The sequence below is a fragment of the Manis javanica genome, chromosome 10, assembly GCF_040802235.1.
Source record: "Manis javanica isolate MJ-LG chromosome 10, MJ_LKY, whole genome shotgun sequence".
NCBI classification, from domain to species: Eukaryota; Metazoa; Chordata; class Mammalia; order Pholidota; family Manidae; genus Manis; species Manis javanica.
Window position 1 is genome coordinate 80,589,733 of NC_133165.1, and position 13,543 is coordinate 80,603,275.

The window sequence follows — 13,543 nt, forward strand, 5'->3', positions numbered from 1 at the left end:
CCGTGGATGGTTTATTGCCCTTGTCTAGCTTGGATTAACACATAGTCTACAGGCACACACCTGATCATCTACAATTGCTCTCCTACAACACTAAACTATGTTTTCTACCTTTATCTTGCATCTGCCTACCACTTCAGCATTTTATTAAAAATAAAAATAATAATAATAATAAAGGGAGAAATGTGGGATCAACATATAAATCAAGTATAAAAATCAAATGAATATTCATATTTGACCTGATTGTTTATAGTTCATAATGCATGATCAAAACTGAAAGTTTCTGTGATGAATGCCCTTGTACTGTTCACCATGTAAGAATTTATTCACTATGTAAGAATTCGTTCACCATGTAGGAACTTGTTCGTTATGCTTCAGAAGATTGGAGACTGATGAGAGTTAGGCTTGAGATGGATTAATGATTGTACATTGAGCATTGACCCCCCTATACTGAATTTTATTGTTGTTAACAACCATTTGATCAATAAATATGAGAGATGCCCTCTCAAAAAAAAAAAAGTTACATTACCTTACAGATGCGTTTCATAATTGGAGAAATTGTATGTCAGACTATCACCACATGTAAATGGGCTTTTTTAAGTGTAGCAATGGTTCTAATACTGAATTGTATCACTGTAATATTGTATGCCATAAAAATTTTACAAAAATTCATTCATTAGAGTACAGGCTAGGCATATAAGCTAATGTATAGACTACACTAGGTTACCATAAAGCTGCTTTATTATCAATGCATGAATCATTATATCTGTAAATAAATATGAATTTATTTTTCAAAAAAAAAAACTTACAAATTGTCATATGTCATTTATATCTCAATAAATCTGGGAAAAAAGTAAATAAACAGTTTGTGGTTTTCCCCTTGTAGCTACATCCATCACTACTTGATTTTATAACACTCTTTTCATATATTATGTTATTTATTCCTACTTGCAGATTATACAAAAAACAAATCAGAAATGAGAACTTAGAGGCAGTAACAGTGTTCATCCTGCTGGGACTCACACAGTATCTACAACTTGAGATTTTGTTTTATACATTTCCATTTTTACCTACAAGTTGAGTATATTTGCAAATAAACAAAATAAACAAATGCTTAGTCAGACTTACTCAAGAAAAAAAGAGAGGAAACAAATAAAATCAGAACAAAAAGGAGAAGTTAACATTGATGACCACAGAAATACAAAGAATTACTAGAGGTCTATAAGAAAGACTATATGCCAATAAACTGGACAACCTAGAATAAATGAACAATTTTCTAGATACATACAATTTTATATGACTGATCTAGGAAGAAACAGAAAATCTGAATAATTTACCAGTAATTAAATTGAGTTGGTAGTCAAAAAACTCCAAAGAAATAGCCAGTATATGAAGACATCACAGCTAAATTCTACCAAACATTTAAAGAAGGGCCAATACACATCCTTTTTAAAGTATTCCAAGAAGTAGAAGAAGAGGTAATACTTTCAAACTTATTATATGAGGCCAGCATCACTCTAATACCAAAACCAGATGAAGATGATACAAAAATACAAAAAAATTACAGACCAATATCCTGAACATTGATGTGAAAATTCTCAACAAAATATTAGCCAGCCAAATTAAAAAAATATGTCAGTGGGCAGAGGACCAGAATAGATATTTTTCAGATAAATTCAGATAGTCAAAAACCTCTTCACCAAATCACATAGAAAACAAAAATACAGCAAATAAAACTAGGCCTGAAAACAACCTGAAGACTGTGGAACTGACCACCTACATCTGGAAAGAAGAGAAGACCCTACAGAAAAGGGCAAAGTGACAAAGCCACAATCCAGCAGGATTCAAGCCCTTCCCCCACCCTGGCCCACAGGCTGGAGGAAGAGGAACTGAGTGGGGAGGCAGTAGGAACCCAGGACCCTGAACACTTGACCGTGGAAATGTGCTCCAGGAACACAATCCGCATGGCATGGTGCCCTGGTGATGGGTGGGGCTGGACAACAGAGATGGGCAGAACACTCCAGGAGGCTGAGAAGCCAGCTGCCTGTGGAGAATAGGCAAACTCTACCAGTCCCCCCCTTGAGAAAGAAAGCACAGCGGGCCATTTGAAAGACTTCCCAGCAGTGAGAGGGGTGGCAGAGGGAAAAGGTAGGCAAAATATAGATGGATCTTGTTTTTTTTTATCCATTCTGTCCCTCTATGTCTTTTGATTGGTGCATTCAGTCCATTTACATTTAGGGTGATTATGCATAGATGTGTACTTATTGCCATTGTAGGCTTTAGATTTGTGGTCACCAAAGGTTCAAGGATAGCTTCCTTACCATTTAACAGTCTATCTTGAATTATTTATTGCTCTATTTCAAATATAATCTAAAGGTACTATTTTTTCTCTGTTCTTTTTCTTTCTCATCTACTCTTTATGTATCAGGAGTCATATTCTGTACTCTGTGTATTCTTTGAAAAACTTTGTGAGTAGCTGATTTAATTTTCTATTTGCCTAGTAATTAGTTGGTCTACTAACTTTATTGAAGGTTTATTTTCTCTGGTGAGAGCTGTATCTTGCCTATAAGAGACTCATTTCAAAGCAAAAACATACACAGACTAAAAGTGAAAGGGTAAAAAAAGATATTTCATGCAGATAACAGGGAGGACAAAAGCAGGAGCAGCAGTACTTATATCACACAAAATAGATTTCAAAATAAAGTAAAAAGAGACAGAGAAGAACATTACATAATGATTAAGAGGTCAGTCCAACAAGAGCATATAACCATTATAAGTATCTATGCACCCAATACAGAAGTACCCAAATATGTAAAACAAATACTAACTGAATTAAAGGGGAAAATATAATGCAACACACATCTTAGGAGACTTCAACACACCACTCACACCAAAAAACAGATGAAACGTACAGAAAATAAGTAAGGAGACAGAGGAACAGAACAATGCATTAGAACAGATAGATCTAACAGATGTCTGTAGAACACTCCACACAAAAGCAGCAGGATATATATTCTTCTTAAGAGTACACACAATGTTTTCCAGAATAGTTCACATACTAAGCCACAAAAGGAGCCTTGGTAAGTTCACAGAGATTGAAATTGTGCAAGTCAACTTCTAAGACCACAAAGGTATGAAATTAGAAAGAAATTATGCAAAGAAAACAACAAAGCCCACGAATACATGGAGTCTTAACAACATACTCCTACATAATCAAAGGATCAGTGACCAAATAAAAACAGAGATCAAGCAGTATATGGAGACAAATGAAACCAACTTAACAGCCCCAAACCTGTGGAATGCAGCAAAGGCAGTTCTAAGAGGAATGTCTATAGCAATCCAAACCTACCTCAAGAAAGAAGAAAAATCCCAAATAAACAGTCTAAACTCACAGTTAATGAAACTAGAAAAAGAAGAACAAATGAGGTTCCAAGTCAGAGAAGGTGGAACATAATAAAGATCAGAGAAGAAATAAACAAAAATGAGAAGAATAAAATAATAGAATCAATGAAACCAGGATATGGTTCTTTGAGAAAATAAACAAAATAGGTAACCCCCTAGCTAGACTTACTAAGAAAAAAAGAGAGTCTACACTCATAAACAGAATCACAAATGAGAAAGGGAAAATCACTATGGACATCACAGAAATACAAAGAATTATTACAGAATACTATGAAAAATTATATGCTAACAAATTGGATAACCTAGAAAAAATGGACAACTTTCTAGAAAAATACAACTTTCCAAGACTGACCCAGAAGAAACAGAAAGTCTGAACACACCAATTACCAACAACTAAATTGAATTGGTAATCAAAAAACTACCTAAAAACAAAACCCCTGTCCAGATGGCTTCACCACTGAATTTTACCAAACATTAAGAGAAGACCAAGACCCATCCTCCTTAAAGTTTTCCAAATAGTAGGAGAGGAGGGAATACTTCCAAACTCATTCTATGAATCCAGAATCACTCTAATACCAAAACCAGATAAAGACACCACAAAAAAAGAAAATTATAAACCAATATCCCTGATGAACATAGATGCAAAAATACTCAACAAAGTATCAGCAAACCAAATTAAAAAAGATCATCCATCATGACCAAGTGGGATTTATTCCACGGATACAAGGATGGTATAATATTTGAAAATCAGTCAACATCATTCACCACATCAACTAAAAGAAGGACAAAAATTACATGACCATCTCAATAGATGCTGAATAAGCATTTGACAAAATTCACCATCCATTCATGATAAAAACTCTCAACAAAATGGGTATAGAGGGCAAGCACCTCAACATAATGAAGGCTATATATGACAAAAAAAACAGCCAACATCATACTTAATAGCAGGAAGCTGAAAGCTTTCCTTTTAACACCAGGAAAAAGATAACGATGCACAATGTCCCCCTTTTATTCAATATAGTACTGGAGGTCCTAGCCATGGCAATCATATGACACCAAGAAATACAAGGGATCCAAATTGGTAAAGAAGAAGTAAATCTTTTGCTGTTTGCAGACAACATGGTATTATACATAGAAAACCCCAGACTCCACAAAATAACCTGTTAGAACTAATAACTGAATTCAGCAAAGTTGCAGGATACAAAATTAATACAAGGAAATCTGTTGCATTCCTGTATACTACGAACGAATTAGCAGAAAGAGAAAACAGGAAAACAACTCCATTTATAATTGCATCAAAAAGAATAAAATATTCTTTTAGGAATAAACCTAACCAAGGAGGTGAAAGACCTATACTTGGAAAACTGCAAGACACTAATGAGAGAAATTAAAGAAGGCACCAATAAATGGAAACATATCCTGTGCTCATGGATAGGAAGAATTAATATTGTCAAAATGGCCTTTCTGCCTAAGCAATCTACAGACTGAAGCAATCCCTATCAAAATACCAAAATCATTCTTCAACCAACCAGGAAAATAGTTCTGAAATTTATATGGAACCACAAAGATACAGAATAGAGAAAGCAATCCTGTGAAGGAAGAACAAAACGGTAATTGTTCTCCCGAACTTCAAGCTCGACTACAAAGTAACAGTAATCAAAAAAATTTGTTTCTGGCACAAGAACAGACACATAGACCTATGGAACAGAATACAGAACCCAGATATAAACCCACATATGTATGGCCAATTAATACATGATAAAGGAGCTATGGATTTGCAATTGGGAAATGACAGCCTTTTCAACAATTGGTGTTGGTAAAACATGATACATGTAAGAAAATGAAACTGGGTTTTTGTCTAACTCTGTACATAAAAGTAAACTCAAATGGTACAAGGACCTGAAGCTGGATGTAAGTCATGAAACTTCATAAAACTCATAGAGAAAACATAGGCAAAATTCTCTCATAGCAATTTTTTCCTGAACATATCTTTGTAGGCAAGGGAAACAAAGTAAAAAATAAACAAGTGGGACTACATCACACTAAAAAACTTTTGTACACCAAAGACACCATCAGCAGAACAAAAAGTCACCCTACAGTGTGATAGAATATATTCATAAATAACCTGTCCAATAAGGGATTAACATCCGAAACATATACAAAGCTCCCTCACCTCAACACCCAAAAAACACATAACACAATGTAAAAAAAATAGGCAGAGGATCTGAACAAATGCTTCTTCAAACAAGAAATTTGGATGGCTAACAGACACATGAAAAGATAAGCTTCACCTTACTTATCATCAGGGAAATGTAAAATAAAACTACAGTGAAATATCATTTCACACCAGTTAAGATGGTCAACTTGCAAAAGACCAGAAACAATGAACACTGGCAAGGATGTGGAGAAAAGGGAACCCTCCTACACTGTTGGCAAAAATGTAAATTAGTTCAACCATTGTGGAAAACAATATGGAGTTTCCTCAATAAATTAAAAATTGAAATTCCTTTCCACACAGAATTCCACTCCTAGTAATTTACCCAAAGAAAACAAGATCCCAGATTCAAAAAGATATATGCACCCCTGTATTTATTGCAGCACTATTTACAGTAGCCAAAGTATTGAAGCAACCTAAGTGTCCATCAGTAGATGACTGGCTAAATAAGATGTGGTACATACACACTATGGAATATTATTCAGCCATAAAATGAAAACAAATCCTACCATTTGCCACAACATGGATGGAGCTAGAGAGTGTTATGCTCAGTGAAATAAGCCAAGTGAAGAAAGACAAGTACCAAATGACTTCACTCATTTGTGGAATAACAACAAAGCAAAGCTGAAGGAACAAAATAGCAGCAGACTCACAGACTCCAAGAAGGGACTCGTAGTTACCAAAGGAAAGGGTTCCAGATGTTCCATGGGAAGAGAGGGAGAAGGGTATCAAGGGGCACTATAATTTGCAATCACAATATAGGTAGGTCACAGGGAAGGCAGTGCAGCATGGGGAAGACAAGCAATAAATCTATAGCATCTTACTATGCTGATGGGCAGTGACTGCAATGAGGGTGGCGAGGACTTGATAATATGAGTGAATGTTGAAACCACAATGTTTTTCATGTGAAGCCTTCATAAGATTGTATATCAATGATACTTTAATAAATAAAAAAAATCGTCCTGGGAGGGTGGTACACCAAGAGAGTGCATGGAAATTCCCTGCCTGCCAATCCCCCATTCCTTGCCCTCTGAATGGCTCCCATTGGGCTGCTCCTGTGTGTTATTCTTTGTATTAAACTTGTAATAAGTGCAGCACTTACATATTACTATGGGCAATATTTGGAAGGAAAACATCAAAATAATAATGTTTATTCTGGATATTACTGTTTCTATAAATTTCTTTAGTTTCCGCATGTACATTTGAATTTTTCCGTATTTAATATTTATTATTAGTATAAGTTTAGATCAGAAGGCTGTCTTCATACTCATTGCATTGCAAAAACCATGTGTGAACAAATATAAAAGAATCTGCTTCTGAATTATCATTGGAAACATTTTTTGCACTTGGAGGGAGCTGGTTGCTATTAATGTTTCTTATTCTCTAAGGACATTATCCCTATTAGTGCTTTACATGGAATTTTTATGGCAAAGTACATCATATTTTATATTCATCAGAGGCTTTGAATCAGGTCCTCCAAGGGCTTTTTTATTCAGCCCTTTTCTACACAGCTGTTACAGATGGACTTACAAGTTGCGCCGTCGGTATAAAAACCTGTTTGGATAAAATCAAACCACTAACTTTTGCAGAGCCAGATCTCTTCTCAGCTCCTACTTGCACTGTGACTTTATTATCTGCCTTTTAACTACCCAAAATATAAAGAAATTATCCTATTTTAATTAGGATACATTTCTAGGCATTAAGATGACATTTCTCATAAATCCAGAAACTTTGTGTGCATATGTGGTGGTATGTCTCTGGGAGCAAGTGGCTAGGAAGGCACTTAGATGATCCTACTGGTAGGTTTTAGGTCATTTTAGCTATAGTTTCTCGGTGAATTAATGAAAAAATGTAAAAGGCAAATCATGGGATGTTTTCAAGCCCACCAGATTGAAAATGATGTTAGGACTCATTATATGCATTATTGATTTGGTGCAATCACACATAGTGAATGATTTGCAGAAAAAAAATTTCTCATCTCTCCCTGTGTATTCCTCTACTCTCCTGTCTCTGTATTATTTACCTGTTTTATTTATCAATATATTTACATCACACATATCTCAATTAACTTTTGGTAAACATTCCATTTTCATGTATCTCCCCTCTTTAAGGACAAGCATCTCCTGTTTGCAAACACTTTGCCTCATAAATACAGTTTAATGTCCCTTTTACTTTCATGATATCTGTGTCCTGGAAATGTTCCAAGTAGAACTGTCCTTGATGGGAGTCGATACTACTCATTTTAACCTCATAGTAACTCTATTACTATTACTCCGTTAATTCCACTGTAAAGGCATCTCCACTTTACAGATTAGGAAACTGGGAGCACAGGGAGATTAAATGACTTGTTCAAGGTCTCTTAACTAGTAGATGGCAGAGATGTGACCTGATCCTAGAAAGTCTGTTCCTTCCAGGTTCCATATAGCTAACCACTGTGTGTCACTGAAACATGATCATACATCTTGTCCTAAAGGAAGGTGAGCAAAGTGTCTTGATATCTTTCATGTATTTATGACTTTTACACATAGTTTCTCATGTTATATTAAAATAATCAGGCATTAAGGCCCTCTCTGCTGAAGTAGAGAAAGAAAATAAGGAATAATAGAGGAAGTTAGAGAAAATCAGAAGAAAAGCTGTTGAAGGACTAATTTCTGGAAGAAATATGACTTGACCTTTAAATAATACATAGCAAACTAGAGGAGGGATCTGGAGAGTCTAGGTAGGATGTAATCACCATCTCCCATCCATTTCCATTTTATCAGGTACTACAAGTTGAGGTAAAGGAATTTTAGGATTTAACTTTTGTGTGTAAGAGTTTTTGGAATAAGAAGACTATGCCCCATGCCTCAAAAGCCAACAATTCCTGATCCTACAGGGGAAATCTCAACCAAAGTATGGACTTAAAAAACTAATTGGGAATAATGTTGTGAATTGGGAGAACCTGGAATGTTTAAAACAATCTCAGTAGCAGTAATTTTCAAGAGAAAACTTTTAAGAAGCTTAGATTCCATGGGGCAGATTTCAGTGCAGCTGAGGGAATTAGCACATCAAAACCCATCTTACAAAAGGAAATGCATGTGACTGGGTTTGCTTGGTGTTGATAGACACTGTCTCATGCAATCCTATTTGATGTTGTTCTTCAGATCCCATTTCTGTGACTTTTATGTGAAGATTGGTAATAGACGAAGTCAGTGATGAGAAACCATTCAGCAATAACAATGTTCAACCTACTGGGACTGACAAGTGACCCACAGCTAGAGATTTTGGTTTTTCTATTTCTGTTTATATCATACACATTAAGTTTAATTGAGAATCTTACCATAATTTTGCTTATCTTGGGGGATTCTCATTTAAAAACAGCTATGTATTTTTTTCTTCAAAATTTCTCTTTCTTAGAAATTGCACTCACAACGGCCTGTGTCCCCACATACCTGTACATCATATCAAGTGGGAACAAAGCCATCAGCATCAAAGCCTGCTTCAGCCAAATATTTTTTATTGTCCTCTTTGGAGCTGCAGAATATTTTCTCTTGGCTGTGATGTCCTATGACCGCTATGTGGCCATCTGCAAACCCCTGCATTATGTGACCATCATGAACAGCAGAGTCTGCAGGAACCTCATCCTCAGTTGTTGGGTATCTGGCTTATTGATCATCCTTCCACCCCTTGGTTTGAGCCTTAATCTGGAATTCTGTGACTCTGTTATTGACCATTTTTTCTGTGACGCTTTTCCAATACTGAAGAATTCATGCTCAGATACATGGTTCATAGAGCAGCTGGTTATATTTGGTGGTGTTTTAACCTTCCTAATGACCCTAGTGTGTGTAGTTCTGTCCTATATTTACATCGTTAGGATGGTTCTAAGATTACCCTCAGCCCAGCAAATGAAAAAAGCCTTTTCCACTTGTTCTTCTCATATGATTGTAGCTTCCATCGCATATGGCAGCTGCATTTTTGTATATATCAAACCTTCAGCTAAAGATGAGCTGGCCATTAATAATAAGCAGGTTTCTGTGCTCATTGTGTCTATTGTCCCTTTGTTGAACCCCTTCATTTATACCCTGAGAAATGAACAAGTGAAGCAGTCATTCCACGACACCCTCAAAAGACTTGTGCTTCTTCCAAAGAAATTTTAGATTCTCTTACTAGAAACTGAAAATAAAAACAAAGTTATCAGTATGTGGATGGAAATTAAGCCATGGATGTTGTCCAGTCTTACGCTGTTGAGGACAATGAAGAGAGTTAGGCAGAAAGTCTAATAAGAAGTGTGAGGGACCAGCCTTTTGCAGATGGATATTTCTCTACTTTTCTGAAACTTCTGTGTGTGTAACTCAACTGCTCGTTTCAATCAACTCTTTTTAGTCTTGTCTCATATACATTAGTCATTAGTTCCATGTATCCATGTCACTCTACTCTTTGCAACAAAACCTTCCTTTTTTTAAATGGTAGCATAGTTGATACACAGTTATATTTGCATCAGATATACAACATAATAATTCAACAATTTTATTCATTTTGAAATGCTTATCATGGTCAATGTATTTACCAACCGTCAACATACAAATATTACTCAGTATATTTTCTGTGGTGTACTTTTCATCACCATGACTTTTAATTTTATAATTGGAAGTTTGTATCTCTTTATCCCCTTTGCTTATTTAATCCTTATGTACATTTCTTCCCCTATGAGAAGCAACAGTGTGTTCTCTGTATTTATGAGTCTATTTCTACATTCATTTGTTTATTTTTAAAGATTTTTCATGTAAGTGAAATCCTATGATATTTATCTTCCTGGGTTTTACTCATTTCATTTAGTATATTAGCCTATAGATCCATCTGTATTGTTTCAAATAATATTTTTGTTTTTGTATGGCTGAATTATATTTCATTGAATATATGAACCACATTTCTATCTATCTATCTATTCATCTATTAATGAACTCTTAGGTTGCCTCCATATCTTGGCTATTAATGAATAATGCTTTGATAAACACATAAGACATATTTCTTTTCAAAGTGGTGATTTTGTTTTCTTCAGATAAATACCTGGAAATGGACATGCTGGATCATATCGTATTTCTGCTGTTATTTTTAGGAACTGCCATACCATTTTCCATAATGGCTGCACAAATTTACATTCCCACCACAGCGATCAGGGGTTCCCTTTCTTCTACATCTTCACCAACATTGGTTATTGCTTGTCTTTTTGATAATAGCCATTCTAATAAATGTGAGGGGATATCTCATTGTGGTTTGATTTGCATTTCCCTGATGAGTACTTATGTTGAGCGCCTTTGCATATGCCTGTTGGCTATCCATTGGTGTTCTCTGGAAAAATATCTCTTCATGTCCTCTCTCCGTTTTTCAACCAGATGATAAAGCTTTTGGCTGAATTTGAGTATCTACCTCCTCCTAAACTCTCTTTGATTTATACATGCTTACTGAGTAGAGTTCCAAAGTCAGTGATGATAAGCCACACACAAACAACAAGTTTTATCATGTTGGGACTCACAGATGATCCTCAACTGCAAATCCTGCTTTTTGTCTTTGTATTTCTCACCTACATGTTGAGTGTAACAGGGAATCTGACTACTATCACCCTCACATTGGCGGACTCCCATCTTAAGACCCCTATGTACTTTTTCCTCAGAAATTTTTCTTTCTTAGAAATGTTGTTTACTTCTGCATATTAACAGTTTCCTGTACAGCATGTTAACTGGGGACAATGCCATTACCTACAATGCCTGTGCCAGTCAAGTATTTTTAGGCGTTCTCTTTGGAACAACAGAATTTTTTCTCCTGGCAGCCATGTCCTATGACCGCTACATTGCTATCTGTAAACCCCTCATTACATGTCCATCATGAACAGAAGGTTTGTACCTTATTAGTCCTCTGCTGTTGGGGGTCTGGCTTGGTGATCATTCTCCCACCCCTTAGCTTGGACCTCCAGCTTGAATTCTGTGACTCCAATACAGTTGATCATTTTAGTTGTGATGCAGGTCCCCTCCTAAAGATCTCATGCTCAGATACACGGGTAATAGAACAAGTGGTTATCATTGTGTCTGTATTTGGACTCATCATCACCCTAGTGTGTGTGATTCTGTCCTACACGCACATCATCAGGACAATGCTCGGGTTCCTCTCTGTCCAACAGACAAAAAAGGCTTTTTCCACCTGCTCTTCCCACATGGTTGTGGTTTCCATCGCCTACGGCAGCTGCATCTTCATCTACATCAAGCCCTCGGCAAAGGAGGAGGTGGCGGTAAACAAAGGCGTCTCAGTGCTCACTGCATCTGTTGCCCCCTTGTTGAACCCCTTCATTTACACCCTGAGGAATAAGCAAGTGAAACAAGCTTTTAATGACTCCGTGAAGAGGATTGCATTTCTCTCAGAGAAATCAAAGCTTTGATGAATCATATAAAATGTAGAAGAAAGTCCTCTAAATAACTGCTTCTTCTAACTTAATTCAATTCTTTGTGCCTATAATTCAGTAATATTAACCTTCTCAGACATTTAATGCTGCATCTTCTCACTTTAAGTCAACTCTTTCTTCTTCTTTCAAACCCAACTGATATGTGTTGTTTTCCCTCATTGTGAATCTCTAAAACGTATTTCCAAGTAATCAAACTTGTTCATTTCTTACCCAAATGTTTTTTCAGTGCTCTGTTGAATTAAGGAATGTAATAATATTTAAAAGTATACAAATTATCTAGAAGATACATTATGTGGTAATTGTACTAGTTTCTTCTCAAAAGCAAAGTTGTCAGAATTATCCTAAATAGTAACAGAGTGATTGTCAATGAAGAAAGGAATGAAGAAAGAAAGAAAGATAAAAGAAATGGAAGGACAGAGGGAAGGAAAAATAGGAGAGAGAGAAAAGGAAGGAAAGAAGGAAGTAATAAGAGAGAGAAAGGAAACAGGCAAAAAAGCAAGAAAGCAAGAAAAGGAGAAAGAGGCCTCTACTATTGTACTCCCACCTTTTAAATTACCTTTAAAAGTAAATCGTTACTTCTGCTGGCTAACAGGCAAAAAGGGCAAAATATTAATTAAAGAGAATTGAAAAGGTTATTTCTGACATTAAATTTAAAACTCAGAGATTGTCTCAAAATTTAAAAGTAGGCTTTGAAATTGCCATTTAACACTATTTAAAATTACTTCTATGGCATAATTTTGAAAACAATTACTTTTTTGGAACTCCTAATGATATGCCAGAGTCTCTAATTATTACTATTAATGCCCTTGCCAATGCTATAAATCATGTTTTAGTTGTATCAAAATATATGCAGAAGAAGATTGAGTAAATTGATGAACACATCACAGAGAGCAAGTTATGAAGCCTGAGTTCTGATTTCAAGGCATGTTCAGCCCACTCCAGTCCGCTGCCTTTCAAGCAGCAGTGTGGTTTGGAGAGGGCAGGATGGGAAAAGGACACTGGGATTGGGAGCATACCAGCTGACCTACTAGCAGGGATGTCTCTCGGCAATAATACACAGCTAGTTTACCAATATGTCTTCTCATCTTTGTATAAAAATTATTTTATTGATATCAAAGAAGAAAATTAAATTGACACAACATTTTGAAATTTATTTAATAGATTTTATGTACCATAATCTGTCCTGTGGTAGCATATTCAAGATTTTATATTTTGATATGGGGAAAGGTGAGATATTGCAGTTATCATCTCCCTGCCAAGTTGGAAGCATATTTATTTATTTATTTATTTATTTATTTATTTATTTATTTATTTTAACTTTTAAAAATATTTTGGTATCATTAATATACAACTACATGAGCCACACTGCGGGTTCTAGACTCCCCCATTATCAAGTCCCCACCACATACCCCATTACAGTCACTGTCCATCAGCGTAGTAAGATGCTATAGAGTCACTACTTGTCTTCTCTGTGCTATACTGCCTTCCCTGTG

General features: G+C 35.8%; 1 protein-coding gene and 1 pseudogene across 1 annotated transcript; both read left to right on the forward strand.

Moving 5' to 3' along the window:
* The first annotated feature begins 8,811 nt into the window (after positions 1–8,811).
* LOC118972212 (olfactory receptor 6C2-like) lies at positions 8,812–9,753 on the forward strand. The gene has a single exon (XM_037017131.2). It carries the CDS (start codon positions 8,812–8,814, stop codon positions 9,751–9,753), a length of 942 nt encoding a protein of 313 aa, XP_036873026.2.
* A 1,329-nt stretch (positions 9,754–11,082) lies between these two features.
* LOC108395015 (olfactory receptor 6C2-like) lies at positions 11,083–12,026 on the forward strand (annotated as a pseudogene).
* Positions 12,027–13,543: the final 1,517 nt, after the last annotated feature.

What these genes read in the sequence shown, in the direction of transcription:
- LOC118972212 (XM_037017131.2), top strand. Translation starts at nt 8,812, where the DNA reads ATGAGAAACCATTCAGCAATAACAATGTTCAACCTACTGGGACTGACA.